The sequence below is a fragment of the Sebastes umbrosus genome, chromosome 2 (assembly GCF_015220745.1).
Source record: "Sebastes umbrosus isolate fSebUmb1 chromosome 2, fSebUmb1.pri, whole genome shotgun sequence".
Lineage (NCBI taxonomy): Eukaryota > Metazoa > Chordata > Actinopteri > Perciformes > Sebastidae > Sebastes > Sebastes umbrosus.
In genome coordinates, this window is record NC_051270.1 from 38136581 (window position 1) to 38161071 (window position 24491).

Here is a 24491-nt window from a genome sequence, read left to right on the forward strand (position 1 = left end):
CAAACAAGGGAGACAAACAGCCATCTTTTCAGTCTCTGTCTTTGTAGATATATTTTGAATAATTTTTTCCAAGTTCATTAATTGATTCTTTGTGTGCATGTGAAGCTGGTCGCTTGTTTCTTCTGTTTCTTTCATGTGAAATTTCAACATATTGGTTTGTTTTAAGTCTGTTGTTTGTTCTTTTAGGTGAAACTTCCGTCCAGTTGAGGGCTAACTACTGGGAGGATGATTGTAGTCAATGATGGAGGTGAGCGCTATTGGTCTGTAGTGATTAAGTTCAGAGGGCCGGGTGTTCTTCGGGACAGTGCTGTTTTTTGTGGTGAACCTGGTGAGTGTTTTCACTTCCTGAAGAGCCTGTCTGGCATTCATGCTGCTAAAGTCCAGTTCTAATTTGTCCTTGTATGCTAGTTTTGCTTTCTTGATTTCATTTTTCACAGAACGGTTAATGGCTCTGAGGGGAAGCCAGTCCTTTCAATGCAGTGCTTTCTGATTTTCCTTGAGCCAAAGTTTTATGTGAGGAGTCATCCATGGTCTTGATTTGGGGTATTCTTTAACAGTTTTGGCTCGGACGGTAGTCGCCATGCAAAACTTGATGTAATCTATGATTGTCTTGACTCTCACATTCAGATTGCTGTCAAAAATACTCCAGTTGGTGCAGCGAGGGACCCCTGCAGCTTTGTAATTGTGTCCTCCAACTACCTGTTGATGCAGTTGGTGATTGGTTTATGGCATTACAGTGCTTATGTGCATTGTGGAAACAGAAAAACAATGTTACGGTTATCGGAGCCCAGCGGTGGCTGGTCATGAGCGGTGTAAGCGTTTTGTATGTTTCCATAACGCAAGTCCAAAACATTTTCTTTTCTCTTTAGGGATATCGATATACTGGTTAAAGGACAAAACAACACTGTACAGCCTGCAGCTGTTAAAATCCACCCATGATAAACACCTGAGCATCTGGGCATTTTCCTCGCATAGCATGAGCGCTCTTGGCTCTGGGCTGCGCCAGGTGGGATATACACGCAGCTGATGACCACAGTGGGAAATTTTCATGGGTGGTTGAAGGGGCTAATCGATAGGGTCAGCGTCTCTATGTCCTATTGTGGATTCTGATGTTGTTATACCATTGTTTATCGATGTAAATACAGGCCCCACTGCCCAGCTGATTACCGGATTTCCTCGTCCTGTCAGCTCTGATGATGGTGAAGTTACCAAGGCTAATCTCTTCATCCAGAACAGGGTTATTCGGCCAGGTTTCGGTCAGGATGATACAAGCTTCCCCAGAAGGCTTTCTCCACTTGGCACCTGGCATATAGGGTGTCCATCTTGCTCCGGATAGATTGTACATTAGCCATCACAACGGAAGGAAGTGGGGGATTGAATGGATGTCTCCACAGCATGGTCCGCACTCCACCTCGGCTTCCCCATTTCACTGGCCCGTGTGAATGTGATTTTTGGGTGAATTTTGCGCTGTTGTATGTGTGTGTGTTTCAAACTCCGACACAGAGAGCAGAGGACAGAATCAGCCGCATTTGGTGCTTGGCGGGTGTTAATTTCGGACCCTGCAGGTATCGTACGGTACCTTCGGTACTGTAGAAAACGAGTACCGTCACATTTCTTGAATTTTGGCATCGACTTGGTACCGAAGTATCAGTTCTCCTGACACCCCTAGGGCACACTCAGAAAAAGTATACGGAAGTAGAAGTGGCATAAATGCAAACAAAATGATGTAAATAGAGATGAGCAGAAGCGAATTTACTCGAGGGCAATGTTTTATTTGCGATCATTCACATTTTTATGTATCTGTGAATGTGTAGATAGAAAAGAGCAAAATGATGAAAAGAAGATATACCTGAGTTTCTGGTAAGTTTAGAAATCAGTCTGTTTGAATTGTCACGCTGAGGTAGTGCTTGTTGTCACAGCAAACATCAGTCAGGGAACTCGTCCACTGACTGTTTGTGGTCAAAAGACACAGAAAACCTGTCCAGCAGTCAAATCACTCCAGAGAATATCCTTATACAGCTTGCTTGTGATGCTTCAGTGAGAGTCTCCAACTTTAAAAAAAGCAAAGGTGTTCAACCTTCACTCCACACTGCTCACATACAGTAGCTATGGGTTTCGGAGAGCTGGGTCTGTCTGGGTCTGTGGACGTGGTGAGGTGGAACAAGGTCTGTGCTGAACTCCACATTGGATATACTCTCAAATATGATCCCTGTTAGTGTCTCTGATATGTCAAAGTAGGAACATATTTCCATTTGGTAGATAGATAGGGTGTGACCCAAGTAACAATTCAGTTAATTTGGCAGGTGATTTTGCCGGTGAACTGTAAAGCCAATATAGAGACCTGCATCCAAATCCCAACAGAATTAGACTAAATGAAAGACTGAAGACTAAATGAAGAGTAAATTGATGTTTAACTTAAAGTAGCTTTTTATTAGAATAATGTGTTTGCCTTATCAACATGGTACCTTGCACTTCCTCCACACTCTGGACTTGTAAACCATGAACACTTCCACAGCATTCTCACAACAGCAACACGGACAAAACGGAGCAGTACAATAACATGATATATTGTCCAAATACACCCGTTTAAAACTTGAGGACAGTGAAACTTACTTGTGTCCCAGCTCGTGAGCAATGGTGAAGGCCAAATTGAGTCCATTGTCCTCTGCTAACACACACTTCTTCCTGGCACTGCAGACACCCCCCAGATAAGCAATACCTGTAACACAATGACATGACAGTGAGCTTAATAAGTTATGTTGTTATGTTTGACATTAACTGATGATTTAACAAGGAACACACTGTCATACCTCCTCTCACTTCCATTCCTAGGGTGCAGGTGGCCATTTTTGATAACGCGCTACACCTCAACTGACAACCAGGTAAAATAATAGTGTTTAGATGCTAGTATGGCTCTGTGAGCAGGTAAAACTCATTGTAAAGAAAACCAAATTATTAAGTTGGATCAAAGTTGGGATCCATGTATTGTTTTTGATATGATTAGAAATAAACAGGTTTTATCAATACAGCTAGTCTTGTTGTGCAGGGAGGAGGACTTCAATTTTTTTGGCCAAGAAAAGGTCTTTTCTGCTACAGCTAGTGACTTGAAAGAAATGGAAGAAACAGGAATGCATGGTCCTGATGGGAACACTGTGAGGGGTACTGTGATCGCTATAACTGGGGACAATCTAGGGTCACACTGCATTGGAGGTTTCACTGAAAATTTCAGTAGAAGCAGATATTGTTGCAGGTATTGCCTCATAGACCGGGAAACCTTCCAGCGAACACCCACAAAATCAGGTACTGTTAGTTTAGTAGAGACTTAGAACAACTGTGTGGCACAGGTGTCATTACATCAGGAAATTACCAGTGGGGTCAAGTTTGACTCAGTTTTCAAACAGCTGAAGTATTATCATGTTTGCCAGCCAGGCCTCCCTCCCTGTTTGGGTCATGACCTGTTTGAAAGGATTGTTTCTGTTGATCTTGCTATGTACATAAAGCACTTGGTGACAATTGAGAAACAGTTCACTTATTGCCAGCTAAACAGGATAATGGCAAACTTCCCATACAAGGGCAGTGATGCTAACAACAAACCATGTGAGGTAAGACCGGATGGGGAAAAGCTCGGAGGGCATGCTGCTCAAAACTGGTGCCTCTTGCGTCTCCTTCCTGTAATGGTTGGAGAAAGGATCAAAACTCCACTCGAAGACGATGTTTGGCAGTTGTGTCTCAAGCTAAGGGAGGTTGTTGATCTGATATGTGCACCCAAGATCCATACCAACCAAGTAGCATATTTTAAGATTTTTATTGAGGAATACCTACAACTAAGAAGCACTTTGTTCCCAGGAAAACTGCTAAAAGCCAAACACCATTACCTTGTGTACTATCCGGAGCTCATCCTCCATTTTGGTCCACTATTCGATTGTGGACATTGTGCTTTGGAAGCAAGCACAGCTATTTTAAGCAGTGTGCAAGGAAACTGCATAACTTTAAAAATCATTTTGTGTGTTACAGGTAAAAGACAAAACAAATAATGGACTCCACTGAGAGTGCCATACAGGCTGCGCTACCACAGCTAGATAGAGAGAAACTGGAAACAGTGGTTGGTGAGTTGGTGTCCAATTTAGGTGTGGGAGGGCCAGATGATCTACAGTTCATTGGAGAGGAAGATGTTACACATCTGCTCACACCCATTCAGTGCAGAAAAAGTATTTAATCCTTCAAAAGGGGCAAGAATGTCAGTATAGCTCCGGCCAGACATCGTCTCATGGTCTGCAGTGGAGAGAAGGGTCCTCATCATCGAGCTTACCATCCCCTGGGAAGAGGGCATGACAGCAGCCCACGAAAGGAAAACATTTAAAGTACTCAGAGCTGGCGGCGGAATGCCAAGAGGCTGGCTAGAAAGCAAAGGTTTATCCCATGGAGGTCGGATGCCAGGGCTTTGTCAGCAAAGCAGTAGTCCAACTGCTCTGTGGTGCTGGCATGACGGGGTCAAACCTGCAGAAAGCTGCGAAGGAGCTAGGAGAGGAGGCAGAGAAAGCCAGCTACTGGCTGTTGCTCCAGAGGAAAGACAGTAATTGGGTCCAACAACCCTGTAAAGGCAGCTGCAGGGGGTGGCGGGGAGACATCCCCAATACGCCACTGCCCCCCGCCGGGAGATGTATTGGCATATGGAGCAAAACATCAGTGAACGGCGGTTTCCAGCTGACGACCCTGTAGCTGACCTGACCAAATGGCACTGGTGGAGGTGCGACAGGCTGAAATGCCAAAGCAGGAAACAACACCTCACCTGTACAATGATCTAGCTGCATTTTTATATCTCATGTATATGTAAATGTTGATTATATCTTGATGAAAATTAATCCATTAATACTGAAACACATATTCTCACTATTAAGGTATCAATTATACTTTTCGTTCTCTGCTTTTATTGATTTGTATGCAGATCCAAGAAGTCCCCAGTGGACCGCCTCTTCACCTGAAGCTTCACCTGTTGCTTCCTCCAGCACTGTGTCTTCTCCCTGCCAAATAACCAGTAGTGTAAAAAAGGCCATGCCTCTGTGCATGCCTCCTCCTACTAACTCTTGTTCTAGAGCATGCGCTGTACATGTGCCACCAGTGTGCATGTCTCCTCCCCCAATCACCTGTGCCCGATCATGCACTGTGCATGTGCCACCAGTGTGCCCGCACTGAACAGACTCCCCAATACAGCACTGAGAGTGAAACACAATTGAGGAGAGGACGGCTGGACTTTGGACATTTCTTTTTGTATGCGTCCATGCAAATATGAGTTTGTTATGTTTAATGTATTTATATGAGACTGACATAATAATAATTAGTAACTCTGTATGTAAGCCTTTTTCTTTGTAGATGTTATTATTTTAGGCTCACTTTTTGTTGCTAATGTTTATTCACTATTAGTCCTAATCACTCTACTGTTGTGTTTTGTTGTTACAGAACCACACACTATTGTTTTTTTTGCTTTATCTGCTTAGATAAACAGCCGTAACCATACACGTGGACTCCGCATCTTATCCTTCTACAATCACACCTGAGCATGAAATAGTGTCCTGACTCGACACCCTGAAGCGTTTGCTGCCACACCTACTGATTTATAAGAACACACACATTCTCTCACACAAGTAGGTATGAGAACAGCATTTGGTTGGACAGGTTCCAGGTGCCATGGGAAAAAAATGAGGCCCACTCTCAAAAGAGCCATTGATGCTGGTGAGAGGCCACTGGCAGAAGATGTTGAATTGATGACACATGTTGAAAGTCACTGTCGATTCCACGAGAGAACACTCCTTGGAGCCGACACGCAAACACTGCACAGCAGTAGCAAAAGCTATAACCCAGAAGTATCCAGGTAGCTTTTTAGATAAAACTGAGGGGGAAATAATTGGATGCGGATACTTCAGTTTACTGAATCAGCTCAAGACCAGAGTTGAGTATGTCAATAGAGGCAACACACTCTCCCATCTGGGGAAGCTCAGACGCTCTCAGACAAGTGATGATGACTAGCCGTCAACTGCCAAACGTGCTAGAATTGGTAGTTATGGGTGTATTAGTTGGCAGCCACAGGAGTACCCAGATGGGGAAACCTCAGCATCACTTGAAGAAAAGAGGAAAGAGATGGTGGATCTATTCAGTCAAGAGGGGCTAAAGGCAACTGAGAGAGGGAAGGTAAAGAAGCTAATGACAATCACACATACAAAACAGCGAGAGGACCTGAATGCAGACCCACCCCCCAGCATTCTGGACATAAGTAAGAAGTGGCCATTTCTCCTGTCTTGGAAGTTCTTACTTTCCCATTTCACCACCATCACTGGTGTTGAACTGTACGCAAGACTGAATGAAGACTTGGACAAAAAGGGGAAGAGGCTCCTGGAGTTCTTCAGAAGGTCAGCTGATGAAGTGGAGTAAGGATGTCAAAGCAGTCCTGAAAGAAGAATTGAAGGAGGACTGAGAGGGCACCGATGGTCTTGCAGCGATGCTGGTCATGATGACACATTTCAAAGAAGCAGAGAACGCCCTTTTTTCCTTACTGATGTCATGTTTTTTGTCACTATTTGTCTTGTAGAACTCCAGTTGTAAAGGTACTTATTAGTTGTGAACACTTGACACATGACAAGAGAGCAGTATTTCAACCTCCTCACAATTCCTTTTTTTGTCTTGTAGAGTAGGCACCACATAGGTGCCATCTTTGGTTTATCAGATGTTGGGGCAATGATCAAATTGTTAAAATGTAGAATTTCAATCTAACTTTTTATTGTGTAGGTAATCTTTCTGTAATAAATGCACTCTACCCTGCAATCAAATAGGTTTGTGTATACACATTTGCATTCATCTGCACTCTAACTAGGGCCCCTAAAATATGCTTTTATGTTTTTAATGTATTGCTTGTTGGCCTGCACATTATTGACAGATGATCATATTGAAACCAGGCTGAAGAAAAAGGAAATTACCCTTAAACCTAAGAAGTAAAAACTGCAGACTACAGTTACAGACTAATTGCTTGGAGTTTTTCTTTGCCTTTGTTAATCTAAATTCTAATACTCCTAGGCGACTACAACTCCTGCCGATGCTGAGGCATGTTTTGAACGAGCACTACACTAGGACAGTATAAAGCAACTGAGAACAACGGACACTGTAAGACTCCCTCATATTCATTTAAATATAAATCCAAATTGATTTATTTCGTTCCTGCTTTAACCACAATAACGCTATTTTTTTTAATTCTGTTTTAAATGCATTTGCTGGCTGGGGAGGGTTTCATTAAATTAGTTAAATTAAGTTTCAGGGATTATTTTGTATTTTGTTTGCTGTTGTTGCTAAAACCATAAGATTTGCAGCAGAAAGATATTGCGCCAGACACAGACATTGTTCTGCACCTCTCCTCCCACCTGTGCTGCTTGTTGTGCTACCATGAAAATATGGCCTGAAATGTTTTTCTGTGGACTCTTATATATATGTGTATGTATCTTTGTGAGGATCACTTTGAGTTTTAAAGCTTAGGAGTGAGGCCAGTCCTTACTTCTTCAAAGGGTTGAGAGTTAAGACTTGGCTTTAGGTCTGTGGTTAGAAACGCCAAAAGTGCAAAGTCAGCTAAGGGGGTCTGTGGGCATGCCCCCACCCCTGGAATTTCTTTTTTTTAAATGGTGCAATTTGGGGCATTCTGGTGTATTCATGGCAATGATTTTTATCCCCGGCAAAGGCACCAATTTATATAAAATAATATTTACCTTCAAAAAGTGTACAACTATGAAGGAATCCTATTTCTCTCCTTACTGAACAAAATACATGTACTTATTTTAACTATCCTACTATATTTTAGAATAAAAACAATACAAATGTTAGTAGCAACTATCTTTATCAACTTTAAAGGCCTTGGCTATATGCCAGTGTATATGGCAATTACTTCTGTAATTGTTGTATCTAATTCTGCATTTGCGTTTAAAGCTGCTTGAAATCAGCAGGGATAAGGAGTTGTTTGTTTTTTCCTCGTCACCATGGTGATCGGCACATCTGGTTGATGCCATTGAATGGAATGTGCTTTACACATGTTGGATATGTTTCCATTCATATCCCCTACTACGGTGGAGCAACCACGCCGGCACACCGTCCTCGTCTTATACATAACTCTCTCCGTTGCTGTTGTAGCTGACAGGGAACCCACAGGTGGGTCTTCCAGCTTCGATGAGTGTGTGTGTGTGTGTGTGTGTGAGAGAGAGAGACATAGTGGTACTCACCCACGGTGTCACAGGGTTCGTCTTTATGAACGCAGAAATCGGTCCTGAAAGAGCAACGAGAGCAAATTAACTCAGTCTATCTTTAATATTTTTACTATAACTGCATTGATACCAGCACAGATATTTATTGATATTAGGCAACCATTCATGTAGAAGCCACCCACACTAGTCATGTCTCTGCCTAACGGCAGTGTTAAAGTGGCAGTAGGCAATATCTTTTTGACATCGTTGGGCAAAAAATCCTTAAGAACCTTTCAGCATATTGTAATTCAAGTGTGTGAATCCACAAAAAATAATGTGGCCTAACGTGTTTGAGGTGCCATGAGACAAAATGCCCCCAAAAATAGTTTTAGCCATTACAAATGGTCATAGACCTTCTCCCAAATGGCGACGCCAGATGATCCGCGTGCTGGTGGATGAAATTAGAAAGTATGTCTCCAACCCTTCTCGCTCCCAGTGCTGCAGTTTGTCAGAGCATTGTTACCCTTACTGACAACAATCAGGCCATGATAAATCAGATCGGTCTCCTCTCCAATCAAGTGGCAGCTCTCACAGCTCAACTCTCCCAGGCAGCGATTACTCAGCCCGCTCCCACCCCCTCCACCTCAGTCTCCATCTCCTGCAGCAGCTGGTCCAGTTTCAAACCCCACTCCTGCTTTTCGTGAGTCTTTCATTCCTGTCCCTGAAAGATATGATGGAGATCGGGGCTCCTGCAGAGCTTTTCTAACTCAGTGTTCATTAGCGTCCGGAGAGCAGCCCCTCTCCTATGCCACTGACCGATCCCTCATAGCTTATCTAATCAACTCCATGACAGGATCTGCTCGTGCCTTGTGATCTGCAGTGTCGGAGAGCCAGTTAGCTCTGTGTTTTTCCTATGATGCAATCATCACAGACATGCAGAAAGTTTTTGATCACCCAGTTTGAGGTAAAAACGCTGCTCAACGTCAGATGGAGATCGAGACCTAGCCTTTAGACACCTCTATTGATGCCAAAGCTCTTAATGGTAAACTGCTAGCTCGGATTGCTGACCAAACCGTTCCCATTATTCTCCGTTTATCTGGAAATCGTCAAGAAAGAATCAATCTTCACGTCATGGACTGTCCTCAAACCCCCTCTGGTCCCTCGGAATTCCCTGGCTTCAACAGCACAATCCCCACATAGACTGGGCTGCAGGTAAAATAATCTCCTGAAGCACATTATGTCTTTCTAACTGTTTGCATTCTGCCCTTGTCCCCACCTTCACTGAGACACAGATTCCGCTTGAGCCCCCCGACCTCTCCCTGATCCCAGTAGAGTATCATGACCATGCCCCAGTCTTTAGCAAACATCATGCCCCGTCTCTGCCACCTCATCGCCTCTACGACTGTGCCATAGACCTGCAGTCTCTACAACCTCTCCCGACCAGAGAATGACGCCATGGAGAAGTATATTCAGAACTCCCCTTGCGGCTGGAATCATTCGTCCCACCTCCTATCCGGTAGGCGCTGGTTTCTTTTTTGTGGGCAAGAAAGATGGAACCCATAGGCCCTGCATTGACTTTAGAGGTCTAAACAATATAACAGTTAAAAACAAATATCCATTACCTTTAGTAAGTTCTGCATTTGCCCCTCTCCATGGAGCCACTGTTTTCACCAAACTGGACCTGCGCAATGCGTACCATCTGGTCCGCATCCGTGACGGTGATGAATGGAAGACGGCTTTTAACACTCCCCTAGGACATTTTGACTATCTGGTAATGCCTTCTGGTTTGACTAATGCCCCTGCTGTGTTCCAGGCCCTAGTAAATGATGGCCTCCGGGACATGCTCAACAGATTTGTTTTTATTTAATTGGATGACATACTGATTTTCTCCAAGACCCCCTCTGAGCACAAGCAGCATGTGCGCTTGGTCCTTCTCTTGGAGAATAAGTTGTTTGTAAAGGCTGGAAAATGTGAATTTCATGTCCCTGAAATCTCTTTTCTTGGCTATATTGTTGCTCAGGGAGAGGTGCAAATGGACCCAGCCAAGGTTTCAGTGGTAAACTGCTGCAACGCTTCTCGGGGTTTGCAAACTTTTACCGGAGGTTCAATAGGAACTGCAGCTGCCTCGCTGACCCCTTCCCTGCTCTCACCTCCATATCGTCCCCCTTCTGCTGGACCTCAGAGGCCGAAGCCTGTTTCAAGGAGCTCAAGTGCTGTTTTGCCTCTGCTCCCATTCTGGTCCAACCTGACCCAACACATCAATTCATCGTGGAGGTGGATGCTTCTGAGTGCCACTGTCTGGAGGGCACGAAGCAGCATTTTGTGGTATGGACTGATCACAGAAACCTCTCATACATCCAATCTGCTAAGCGTCTTAACTCCAGGCAAGCCATGTGGGCTTTGTGTTTTAGAAGATTTAACTTCACTCTTACCTACCGCCCAGGTTCCCACAACACCAAGCCAGATGCCATGTCACGCCAGTTCTCTGAAGATCCCAGTTCAGACCAGTTCAGACCAGTTCGTGGATAACCCCCTGCATTCCCCTGACCAAGAGACTCACCATCCTAATTAAGTATTGTAAATAAATTCTTCATTGCATCTATTACCTGCCTCAGTCTCTGTGTTCTGCACTTGGGTTCACTAAACTAGCCACGCCTAACACTTTCACTGTCTGTTGTTGCTGCGAACGGCGCGCAGCTCGCGTTAAAAAATGGGAGAGACCTTGAATCTCTAGAAGAAGAGATGCAGCTGACACGCAGCTGAGCCGCGTGCGGACTGTGTGGCTGCTCTAACCTGTTCACATGGACGCCGAAATAAAAAACAACAGGTCCCATAGTCGCCACGCGGTCCTGACGTTTCCTGTGTGGACACGCCGTAAGACTGCCTTACTGTAAAGCTTTTTAAAGTAATGTTAGCTTGTCACCCAAGTGAGGCAGCGGAGGAACTTGCAAATCAACGTCAACTCTACGACCTAGTTTAGGATTAGATTAGGTGTGCAGTGTTCATGAATGAATGACTATGTTAGTTCATTCAAACTAACAGTAAAGACGAAAGCAGCTGTCCAAGCAAGAGGGCAGAGACCAGATTTAATACATTCATCATGCATTACCAGTCATTCATTTGAGGAAGTATTGGCTACATACCTGGTGACCAGCACAGCAGTGTCCACTGGTGGAATGTCATCCCTTCCACCAGCAACGTGGTTGCTGCCGAGGTAGCGCAGCCCCCCAAACTCTCGATACTGCCAATGACAGAAGCTCTCCAGAGACCTTTCTCCATGCTGTCCCACCTTTAGCTTTTCCTGAAGAACAGATACAGAGCAGATTAACTTCATTCTGTCCTGGTACTTTGTCATTATGTTTCCTTTTTGCTTTAACCCTTCCATTAATGTCCCGCACTATTTGAATACACTAACAACCAGGCAAAAAGTCAGTTAAAGTTAGTAACATTTCATCATGGCTTGTCAGAGAATTCCGAAAGAAGAAATAACACAATTTCATATGTACACTATATTTAACAACTATTTGATAAAACAATTGCATTTTGACGATTCTTCAATTCTATAAACATAATGCAGGAATTTCCACTTTCTCTAAATAGTCCTATTTCCTTGTATATTTTGTAATGGTACATATCAACAGTGCATTGTGTGAGGCCGAGCATCAAGCAACCTGGCTGGTTGATCCAATTCCTGTCAGGAGACGGGTTTGAAACTGAGAGGAAAACAAGACTACAGCCATGTTAGCGGCTCTCTGAGGCTGTAGGTACTTGGACATAGCTGTGTTTGGAGCTGAATGCCAACATGCTCACATGACAATGCTAACACGCTGATGCTAAGCAGGTATAGTGTTTTGCATGTTCATTGTATTAGTTTGGTGTGTTAAAGGGACTCTATGTAAGAATCAGAAATTGCCTGTTAACAGTGACTCCTGTGGCCGTTAAGTCAACAAAAGTCAGTGTCGGGCTCGCGCTTGTGCTCGCTCTACATAGACATGAACGAGCATCGCTCAAAACAGTGAGGCGACACACGTCAGCTAAAACCACAACATCACTCTATATTTCCGCTGCTTGGCAGTAATGTTAGCCGACCAGACGAAGGTCTCTCCATGAATCAATGCTGATCCTAGTGTTGGCTTTTCCTGCCTCAGCCTCCCGACCACGGCCGGAGGGAACAGGGGAGACACCGGAGTTTTGTTCGGAGACGATAACGTTTCTCTCTGCGGAGCCCCGTCACTTCACAAGATACGGGAAACCTCTGTTGGTCTGGAGGAGCTGCAGCAGTTATTTCTAGACAACCTAGATATTCTCAGAGCTAAACTAACTCTTCTGCATTGTGTAGAGATGGAGCGAGAGAGAGAGTGAGAACGAGCGCGGTGTGTGAGTGAAGGCAGGCAGAGGAGCAGAGTACAGCAGAGACTCCGGTTCTGGAGACCAAAGCTACGGTCTCCCCTGTGTCTTCTTACCGCGGTCGGGAGGCCGAAGCAGGAAGAGACAACACTGTTTAACAGACGGGCTTCACTAGATAGAACTTTGCGGTTTTGGTGCTTCACTGTAGTTTGTGTTGGAGTCTGAGTCTGAACAGCATAGCCACACGCGAGCGTGCATGGGACACCGACCCGCAATGATTTATACGTGTAAGAAGTTACAAACAGTCCCTTTAACATGCTAACATTGAGCACAAACAAATTTAACAAATAGCAGTAAACACAAAGTACAGCTGAGGCTGATGGGTATGCCATTAGTTTTGTGGGCTTTTGGTCATAAACCAAATGTTGAACAAAATGAAATTTTGACCAGATGATGGCACTAAATGAAAAGTAAAGGGATCATCGAAGATATTACAATTGATCCTTCATGAATGATTGATTGAATTCATGTTGTAAGGTGTTGAATGCAGATTACTTAAAAATCTTTAATTTGGACAGGGGATCTTTATAATGGAGTCAACAGGACAGAGCATTTTAAAGGAGAAATAGGGAATGTCTCGCCTTAGGTGCATGACCTTCCTCACACACACGCACACACACACACGCACACGCACACGCACACGCACACACACACACACACACACACACACACACACACACACACACACACACACAGCGTGTCAGGTTGTTCAGGTCTGCAGAGAGTTAAAGAGAGGTCAAAAGGGTGAAAAGTCAGGCTTACTGGGCGGCTGTGAAGCAACACCAGCTTGGTGACACGAATGTTGATCCTGACTCCCAGACTCTGGTGGCGGAACATGTTGTAGACCTGCAAGAGACGGAGCAACATTACTACAGATCTCACCAGCAGGGGAGAACAGTTTTAAAGGACAGAAAAATGAGCAGATATCAAGTGATTGTTAATGCTCCAGTTGTATGATGATGTCCTTTAAAAATTAGACACAAGCCACAGACGCAATGTTCTTTTTGTTCAGTGTTTTTTTACATATTAGCCTTCAATACAGAGCGCTTGTTTGATACACCTGCCTCCCTCTGGCTCTGGGCCTCAGGCTCAGGGAGGCTGGTAATCTGGTGTGTTAATGCCATCAAGACAAGAACCGCTGTGACTAGAGGCAGAGTAAGCCATGGAAAGAAGGCAGCCACATGCACACACTTTCTCACAACATACATTACACACTGCGTGCAGTGTCACACAACCACCCAAGCTAAGTAAGTTCAGACGGGCATCTTCCAAAATGAATTCAAAAGAAGAATAAATAGTAACAGTGGTTGACTTAATAAAGACAAAGTAGATCACATCGCTGCCCTGCGATGCTACTCCTACCATGCCACATTACAGTCAAATCGGTCTACAGATGTCGCTGTAGGCGCAAGATGGGGTTTTATTGAGTTTATTAAATACGCTACTTGCAGCATCACACAGCAGCTGAAATGATAAGTATGTCTGTATGTCTTTACTGTAAATTGAGAAAGTGATGTGCGCATTTATATCACAATGGGCAAACAGACAATGACTCAAAAGCAGGACTCTACACAAGGAAAGTATAATAAAAAGTTTTTACTTGTAAAATGGTTCGGTACACAGGTAATCAGTCCAAAACATGCAAAGGTATCCAAAAACATTGAGCAAAATCATAGTACAAACAGGCAGGGGTTTAAAGCACACAAGGAACAAAAAGGCTGGAACGCTGACTGGAAGAACAGACGAACTGGCAACAGACGAGGGGCAGCACGAGGACTAAATACACAAGGGAGGAGGGTAATCAAGACCAGGTGAAACTAATCGGGGCGGGGCAGGTTAATGCACTTATTCTCTCTCACTTGAACTAGCTTGCATAAGCCATTAACCTTGAAGGCTGTAACGGTGAAAGTTAGATAATTAGCTTGCAGAACATTCACTGAAACGTAACGTTAGGTAGATTATGACTTTACTATTGTAACCAGCTCCTCATGGGTTCACCTATAAATTTTAAGAAAAGAATAAACGCACACAGACAGTTACAGTTGAACAGCAGCCAACACGCTTTATTAACTCAGAAACATCCAGCTCCACCAGTGTGTAACATCTTGGAAGACCACTGGTACAAATGTAGTGCTGAAATTATTCATGCATTATTAATAATTTAAAGGTCACATATTATGGTCATTTTCAGGTTCATACATAATTTATATTAAAATTTTCTACTAAATGTTTACATGCTGTAATGCTCAAAAAAACTTTATTCTTCTTGTACTGTCTGCCTGCATAATGCCTCTTTCAGCCTCTGTCTGAAACGTTCTGGTTCAGAGCCTGTCCCTTTAAGTCACCCTCATAATCTGCTCCGATTGGTCAGCATTTCCAGGTCTCTGCTGTCAATCAATCGCTGTCTAAGCTGTGTCACTGCCTGTAACCAGGGAATGGGGATTCACCATGGATGTATTAAGAGAACTGGATACAGCGTTGGAGGCGGGGCCCAGTTCATTCCTATGAAAGTTGCTCAGTGGTGCATGAAGCCAAAATGGCTCGACTTCCGTCTGGAAAAGAACTCGGATCTACCGCCCCATCTTCCGCATCCATTGGGCCCATGGAACATGCACAGTAGCGTCTGCTCAGTCACATGACTCGGTCACGGGGTCCCAACATCACGCCATCGACAAGGTCTGGGTCTCATTCACATGAACGGAGGAAGGGAAATAACTCTGGATTCAGCTATTAGTGCGTTTTACAACTTTTAGGACCTAATGATTTTAATAAGGACTATTAGAGTGTTCGTACTGGGGAGTTGATTCACCTTAAAACAAATTATCCGCTGGGTTACAGACGTCTCTTTCCCAAAGTAAGTCTATGGTAAAAAAGTATTTTTGGGCCCAATAGCATCACGTGACGGACACGGAAGTTGTGGTACCGCCGTTTGGCCGCTGCCAAAATTGGGATCACCAACTAGCGCTCTTCCTGGGGGCTTGGGATTCACAGCCTCATGGAGTTTATCAGCAATTCAACAGTCAATAATGACTGGATTAAAAGTGTGTAATCCAAAAACTTCACAGCACACGTTCCAGCAAGAAACTGATCTGAAATTGGGGAGAAATGAACAACATCCACAGCCAAGATTACAGGTTCCCCCGATGCTTTTTGCTCCAGTAAATAATGCAATTTATATCTCTGTCACATGTTACGTCAGCTCAGTATTTACGTTATGCATAAACTCTCTGAACTGTAAACATACACTCTGTTTTACGTTTTCCTTTACAGGAACATTTGTGAGAAATGACTGACAGAGCCCAGAGAAGAAGAAAACAATTGTTGTGAGATAAAATGTCTTCATACATCCATGGGAGATACAGAGGTATCATGTAGCATGGTGCTAATGTGTGTACAGTGACAATCAGTGAGGCAGTGGAAAATAGAAGATGTGAAATAGTAGTCAGTTAATTATTTCTGGTAAAAGACACCTGATAAATGTACAAAAGTCATCAGAGTAATGGTATATTGATTACTGTCGGAGCTGTCCATATGTGTTATTATGACTGCATCCATAGTGAAGTTGTGTCAGCTGGTAATAGAGTTCTCAAGACACGGTGGCGCATCTTCACGTGGATACGGAGACTCTCCTGATGCTGCTTCTCCTCTGATGGTTTCTCATGCTGTGAGGAGAACCTGGTGGTTCCAGGAACACCTCGTCAAACAGGAGCTTCAGGACCGAGCATCAGGTCACTCAGATGACCTGTAAAACATGACAGATTCAGTGTTATAATATACTGTCATGTAATATCAAGGTGTATGACAGGAAGAAAAGTTATCGTTTACTACAACATCATCATCTTACATGTGTGGCTAGGGCAACAGCTACAAACTGTGAAAAAATGATAAATCAGTTTTTATCAAGTATGGATGAAAAAATTTATTACACAGAATTTGACTTGGAGTCTAACTTGTGTTGTCTGTAAAAAAAAAAAGCTTGTAAACTCAATATTTAAGTAAATGGCAACCAAGTGAGACTCAGAGAGACAGAGGGCTGCTGACAGTATCTCAGTTCGTAGTAACTTCACACACACTTTCCCGCTGTTCGCTAAAGCTAGTGACCCTAATATTAGACTTTTACGTATTATTTAGCCCAAGACAACAAAGAAACTGAAAAAGTAGTCACGTTGTAATGTCTTTTAATCGTTTTTCGTGGTTGGGAAGTAACATTACAGAGAAGACGTTTACAGACTGATCAACAGCGGTCTCCTCTGAGCTCTTGGCATCACTCTCTCTCTCTCTCCCTGCCCACACACTCACTACATTAATCTTATTATTGCTTAGTAGCCAGTGCTCGAAGTGTGTATCTTTTATTCACTGTTGAGATTCAGAATGTGTCTCTGTATAATATGTAGGAGCATCCTGACTGGGACTCCTAAAACTTGAATGAATAGCTCACACACCTCAGCTCTGCATGTATACCTGTCTGTCTGTCTGGCCGGTGTTGATTCCAGGCTATAGGCCTATGTTATAGAGTGATACTACAAATAACAGCACTTTAAGTATTAACATTATGTACAAACATACCACCTTAACCCTATAATGTTCCAGTTGGAATATTATTAGAATATTATAGGCCTACTGTAGAAGATGCATAGCCCAAGTATAATAGTATAGCAATAAAATTACAACAAATTATGACTGACACAGTATAACATGCTTAAGGACATAATGAATAAATAGGAATAAGTTGCAAGAGATTGCGGCCGATACACACGGCAACATGTGAATAAGGGGAGTACTCAGCAATGTTAGTAGCACATACAAGGAATGTGTGTTGGTGATTTGCTGCGTAACAGTAAACAGTACAAAAGTCTAAAGACATAATATGAATTATGTTATTTTAGCTCATGTTTCTTTCTACGGGAGCCAAGCTTCCCGTACCACCAGCCTGAGCAAGCTAGCGACTGGGTGTTAATGTTAATCAAACCTAAACAACACAGCCTTTCTCTGTATTAAGGTTAAAGTTTCATTACAACATTTCTCCAGCCTGTAGACCTACAATCAAACCTAGCCACATTAGCTGTGCAACATGCTAATATTAACAGGCAAACAGTCTGCTAAATAAACAGTAACTAAAACAACATAAACATGGCAAACTTACAGCTTCCAAGTTTGAAATTGGGTCATGGACAGCCTGTCCAGGTCCATCCTGAGCTTCAGTGTGAAGTGAATCCTGCTGTGTACTAACCCCCCCTTGAAAAAGACTTGTGAGTAGCCTACATGAAGACTTTTCTGTTGGTTCTTGCAGCCAACAATAGAACAAGTAGCGTGCTTTGCTTGTCCTGGGTTGGCATGTCCATGATAGTGAGGAAATCACAATGGCAGACAGCCAGGGATTCAGAGGTGGTATGACACGTGTGCAGTGTAACTGGAGGTGCGATGCTGGAGGGTTACAGCAAACGCCGCTAGAATTAAACATCATTTCAGTAATTGTAGAATTGCAATTCTTAGCCGTTAAAATGTCCTACTGTTGAAACCTCCCTCTTCGACACAACATCCTTTTGTATTAAACACATTTTTGTTACCATTCCATTGGGTCCTGGGATTCACTTGAGAACAAGGTCATTTCACGAATTCTAATCTTAAATATAGCCTCGCTACAAAACTCACAGAGGTTTTACTAGCCATTGCTAAAAGATGTATTGCATTAAAATGGAAGAGGATAGTGATTGAGAAATTAGAGTTAAACCTTTTATAAAATATGGCAACCCTTTATGGATTAGCCTACATGAAGAACTTTCCATCACACCAGATTGATTGTACCTCTTTATACAGTAGTCTTACGTTGAAATTGTACTTGACTATATGATAATCAAAGTAAGATATTACCCTTTGTCTCTCAATATTTTGTTCAGTTAGTATTTTTCTTTCATGAATATTGCCCAAATTTAATCCAAAATAGAATATGACGAAAAAGCCTGATCATTTCCTTCCAGTGCCTAATTGGTATTGTGTGAGGTTGTGTCTGCAATTAGGTTCAGGTGCTCAGAGCTCTTTAAATTTGGCTTGGGCACCTTCCAGTTATTTTCAACCATGCCAACTGTATGATCCTCACCGGATCCGCACAAAATCCTGACCCTCCACCAACTTGCTCCCCCCTACCTCTCTGACCTCCTGTCCCCCTACCAACCTCCACGGACCTCAGCTGGTCTACTTTCCACCCCCAAGTCCAACCTCCGCAGCTTTGTGGACAGAGCATTCTCCAGGGCAGCTCCCGGGCTTTGGAACTCCCTCCCACAACACATCAGAGACTTTGATTCCCTCACCCTATTTCAGTCCGGCCCCAAGACCCATCTCTTCTCCTCTGCCTACTCCTAGCGCCCCCACATTTACCAATTTGTTAGTGTGTGTGTATGTATGAGAGTGCGCCTCTGCGTGTCGTTTGTCTGCTGTTTGTCTCACATCGTTTCCCGTTTATATTGTTAAGCGTCTTTGAGTTCCAGAAAAGCGCTATATAAGTTGAATTTATTATTATTATTATTATTATTATTAGTAGTATTATTAACCAGAAAGTTAATGTACTACTTGCACACTTCTCAAAGTGTAAATATTTATATTTTACATTTCATGTGGCTGAGGCAAAATCTGGTAGAATTTAATCGGTATGATAATATATAGATACTCAAGATCATATTTATGACTGTACACCTTGCAATTTGGATTAACTTTTCCCTTCAGGCTTGCCTCAGCCACGAGCAGCAGAAGTTCACCCGCCATCCGAACAACAGATGGAGTCAGATGGAGAATTTTCAATTGTAGGGGGAATTGGCAAGAGGGCAAAAATAATTCCTTATGTCCACAATTATGTCTCTGTGAAGCACAGTTACAGTATGTGGTCCATCATACTGTACACTAATCCAATACTGTGAGTCTGTGTTTTCTATACTTAACCTTTATTTAATCAGGGGGAGGTTCACTGAGAGCAATGCTCTCTTTTTCAGGAACGCCCTGATCACATTCACACAGTTACACATTCACACCTGGAAGCTGCCCAGTACAACCACGGTCTGATCTGCTGGCCACTGAGCAGCTCCACTGCAGCGCTTGGGCCTTGCTCAAGGGCACCTCAGTGGTGGTAATGAGGGAGGAGCTTTGCGGAACGCCTCCCCTTATTGAAGGGTGGGGACCCTTCAGACTTAAACAACTACCGCCCTATATCCAAACTTCCGACCCTTGCCAAGAGTTCTGTCGACCATGAGCTGCTGCTGGGTAGACTCAGTGATGTCGGTGTGGGTGAAAACGCTATAGAGTGGTTCAGAAACTACCTTGCAGATAGAACCCAGTGTGTATATACAGATGGTCACAAGTCAAGCTTCATGGGGCTCTCTAAAGGAGTTCCCCAAGGTTGAATTCTAGCCCCCGTCTTATTTTCTATTTTTATAAATAGCATTGGGAAGGACATACTTACAGCAAAGGTGTATCTTTATGCAGATGATACAATAGTCTACTCAGTTGCCTCTTCTCTGAGTCAGGCTGTTAATGAGCTCCTGACTGCTTTTCAACAGCTGCAGGCCTCTTTGTATGGTTTAAAATTGGTTCTTAATGCTAAAAAAAACAAATTCATGATTTTTTCCAGAGCTCGCTCCCAGATCTCAGATAATGTTGTCATTCATACCTTAGGAGGTACCAATTCACCTCAGTATTCTGGAGGGAGTTCTGCACGTTGATGGGAGCCACTGTCAGCCTGTCGTCCGGTTTCCATCTTCAGTCCAACAGTCAGACGGAGAGGAAAAATCAAGAGATGGAAACGGCCCTGTGCTGCATAGCGTCCAAGAACCCCTCATCCTAACAGCTGTTATCGGTTGAATACACCCACAACACCCTTACCAGCTCCGCCACTGGACTTTCCCCCTTCCAGTGTGCTTATGGGTTTCAGCCCCCTTTGTGCCTGGCCCAGGAAAAGGAGGTTTCTTGCCCGTTGGTCCAGGCCTTCATCCGCCACTGCCGCAGGACCTGGCCTCAAGCCAGGGCCACTCTTCTTCGGTCCATCAACCGCTACGCCACGGCAGCCAACCGTCACCGCACCGAGGCTCCCACCTACCGGGCTGGCCAAAGGGTGTGGCTATCCACACGTGATCTACCTTTGCGGGTGGAGTCTAAGAAGTTGTCACCCAGGTTTATTGGTCCCTTCGAGATCCAGAAGGTCATCAATCCTGCTGCAGTAAGGCTCAAGCTACCCCGTTCCATGCGGATCCATCTGACGTTCCACATTTCCAAGGTGAAGCCAGTCCGTGAAAGCCCGCTGGTCCCCACAGCTCCTCCTCCTCCACCGCCCCGATTCATCGATGGGGGTCTTACCTACACCGTTCGTCGCCTACTTTGCTCCCGTCTCTGTGGGAGGGGTGTCCAATAACCTGGTCGACTGGGAGGGATCTGGTCGACCAGGAAAGGTCATAGGTCCCGGCACGACCCATCCTGGATGCCTGGCTCATTTGAGAGTTCCACCAACGTCATCCTGACCAGCCATCCAAGCCCTCAGCACCCACAAGGGGTGCTACCTGTGACACACTGTCCCCTCCTTCATCCTAGGATGGCGAGGATGAAGGAGAGACACCCCCAGAGACTGAGGACGATGAGTTAGACATGGAGGTCTCTGATGAATATTAGAGATTGTTCTTCGCCCCCATGCAAGACCCTCCAGCACTCATTCTTGGACTGATCTCCCGTTACCAACCTTGCCTTTCTCTGACTTACCTGCCTCTTCGTAATCCCAGAAATAGCCTCAGCCTTCTGTCCCCAACCACGAGTTCTGCCTCAGCGTTCCTGGTTTCTGTCTGCTCCTCTGGGCTGCTTGGTGCTTTTCCGACGATGGTTTTGCAGTGTGAGTTTCCCTGTTTGTTACCCTGTGGATCACTGTGGACTATTGACTTTGTTTGTGCTGCCACACTCGCCATTGTGTGTGTTAAATCCCTGCTGACGTTTGCTGAATTGTTTGGTGGACACACATGGCTCACGCTAGTACACTGGTTTGGCCCACCTTGGTCGAGCTCCCGGTCCCCCCGAAAGACTCTCAAGGCTTCCAGCCTTCATCTAAAACAGTACCGTGAGTTTACTTACCTGCTTGTCCTGGTTCCTGTGTACGCTGTGAATAAAAGATATTATTGACGTTACCTGCCAGTGTTTGTGCTGCATTTGGGTCCATACCACACCCGTTACAGCTGCTGCCAGTATATTTCTTAAATTAACTGTTTTTAATTATCTCAAAATGTTCTTCTTTGTACCACTTTGATGCTTGTTTTCCCTACCTGCTGCTCAGCAGTCACCTGCTGTGTATGTAGTTACATTTACACATATCTTATGTTCTCCTTTACCTCAAGAGCTTTGAGGAAGATGCTGCGCCACCGGATCTTCATCATCCCAATTGAGCTCTCCACCACACATCTGGCCTTTGAATGATGCCGGTTATACCTCCCCTGTACTGGGTTCTGCACCGGCTCCCTGTATGGGGTCATCAGGCTCATGGATTTGGCCAGGCATGGGTACCCTCCATCCCCAATGATGCACCAGCCAGGAGGCGGGTAGAGCTGCTGCACATAAATGGAGCTCCACCGCAGGACCCGTGCATCATGCACATAACCAGATAGTCCTGTAAACGGTCATTGTGAAGGCTTTTAAAAGATTTTAAAAAAGGCTCTAAAATGTTTTATTTTGGCATGTTGAAGAATAGATTATGTAAAAAATGCCTGATACATAAACACTTCTGTTGGATGTATGATTATGGAATATGTTTTAAATTAATTAATCAATTAACAATAAAAAGTAACCACAAATCCCAATTAAATGTAATCTGGGGTCACAGTTTCACTTGAAAATACTATTCAAATCTTAAGACTCAAAGCAATATTGTATCAACCTGTTGATACAATACTCATTCCCATCCATACCTGTGAATGTGCTCAGGAAGCGACCTTTGTGGTCTCAGATCATCTGCAGCTGAATTGAGTGGAAAAGCTTCCTGTTAAAAATAAAGAAAATGTATTCACTAATAGTTGACATTGATATTATATTAAAGCAGGCCATTATATCTTTGTGTGAAGTTGCAATTTGTATGCAAGGTACCTATTCAAGTAGTTTTCCTTGTTTGCTTCAGGTGGCTTGATCCTGATGTGGGTTCCATCGATGCTGCCGGCCACTTGACGGAAGACACGGGAGCCAGCCAGCCGGGCAAAGCCTTCCCCAATCCCCTTTGGCTCTCTGCGGCAGGAAAATGGACCACTCTTTTATAGTTGGCCATGATGCTGGCCGCATTTGTGTTCTCTGTAAGTTTTTCATTATTAAAATCATTGAACTCTGCCTGCTGCCGTCTCCTCGACCTTACCTGTGTTTGGGTCCAAACCTGTTTCCCTGAAAATAGTGACAGTACGAACTGACCTAGATGGATCCAGCAAAAGGATTTTTTGGCCAGGAATTTTATAAGTTGAATTATACCCTCCGGTGCCTCCAGTAGTGAGGAAAGGGAAAACCATTATCTCATGAGCACGCAAGGAGATTTCCTCAAAGCCATGGCTGAGCAGCTCTTGCCTGAGTGGGTAAAGGACTTTTAAAACACCTTTGATTTCCAGTCTACTAGCTCCCTGTCTGCTTCCCCTTCAGCTAGCCTCCAGCCTGCTAGCATTCAACCTGCTAGTTTCCAGTCTGCTCCTCTGCCTACTAGCTTCCAGCTAGCACCCCAGTCGGCTAGCTTCCTCTTTCATCCTGACCCTGTAGACTTGGAGCAGTCCCCTTTCTGGGGCACTCGTCTGCCGATTTCCCTGAGATATCTAGGGGTTGGAGCCCCCAGAAGGAAGCGTGGGTCTCGGAAACAGCGATCTCCTAAGCTGCCCAAAGACCCCGAGCCTCAGCTGCCCAGTCGACATCACGCCAGTTTCGGTGTCGGGGGTCCCGGCCGACACCAAGCCTGCTTCTGAGTTGAGGGTCCCTGCCAACTTCAAGCCCGCTTTTGAGTTGGAGGTCCCGCCTGACTCTAGCTCGTTCCTGAGTTGGGGGTCCTGGCCGACTTCTAGCTCGTTCCTGAGTTGGGGGTCCTGGCCGACTTCTAGCTCGTTCCTGAGTGGGGGGTCCCGGCCGACTTCAAGCCTGTTCTTCTGTTCATTTTTACGCATCTCAATAAATTTGAGATGCATGGATTTGACTCAACAGCCACATCTATAAAGCTCATACATCTCATGTTACACAGACAGCTTCCAGTTCAGTAACTTTTAAACGTGAGTTATGTGAATGCAGTGACCTGTCCACAGAGAGAGATTTTTTTGTTCATATTGGAACACATTTGCGAAGTAACGATACACTTAGTTGTGTGTTTCTTGGTTGCCCTTTCAAGACAAATGTTTACAGTACATTTTATACACACAAAAGGAGGAAGCATCATCCACTCACACTGAAAGATTTAAAAGCCAGTGTAGTTACATTTGTGGACCGGGTGCAAGTGTCAGATACCTCTGATAATGTGAGTGTTGGCTGTTCTGATTATGCATCATGTGGTGAAGTTGAAACTGAATCAGTGACAGAAAGTGATGACGGTGCTGTTGAAAATCTGCCAGAACAATGTGACTCAGTTTCAAACTACAAGCGGAAAAAAGCAGTAATATTGTTGAAATTGGAAAATATATTTCATATTCCAGCAACAGCAGTAGATGACTAAGTGGAGGAGTTTAATTTTTTGTTAAGTTCAGCTTGTGCGCCTGTCACAAAGCATGCATTGATAGAAATGTTGAAAGACCATAACCTCCTTATTAATCAGATGGTTATTGAAGATCTTACCAAATCTGTGTGTTTCTTACCCTGTGGCTAAAATTTTGGGAAAGTGTGGCCCCCTTGCCACTTCTTTTA

General features: G+C 44.2%; 1 protein-coding gene and 1 long non-coding RNA gene across 3 annotated transcripts in view; both read right to left on the reverse strand.

Moving 5' to 3' along the window:
- Nucleotides 1–24491, reverse strand: part of adamts17 (ADAM metallopeptidase with thrombospondin type 1 motif, 17) — a 99494-nt gene that overhangs the window by 37420 nt on the left and 37583 nt on the right. For both annotated transcript variants that reach the window (XM_037746207.1, XM_037746218.1), the window contains exons 5-8: nt 13383–13466; nt 11357–11514; nt 8253–8296; nt 2614–2719 (exon numbers count right to left, since the gene is read on the reverse strand). In XM_037746207.1, coding sequence (XP_037602135.1) covers nt 2614–2719; nt 8253–8296; nt 11357–11514; nt 13383–13466 — 392 coding nt within the window. The remainder of the gene's footprint in view (nt 1–2613; nt 2720–8252; nt 8297–11356; nt 11515–13382; nt 13467–24491) is intronic.
- On the reverse strand, nt 15355–22694 carry LOC119474398. The gene is made up of 3 exons (XR_005203568.1): nt 22547–22694; nt 21974–22248; nt 15355–16362 (listed from the first exon to the last, which is right to left on the reverse strand). It is a non-coding gene; the product is annotated as an uncharacterized LOC119474398 (long non-coding RNA).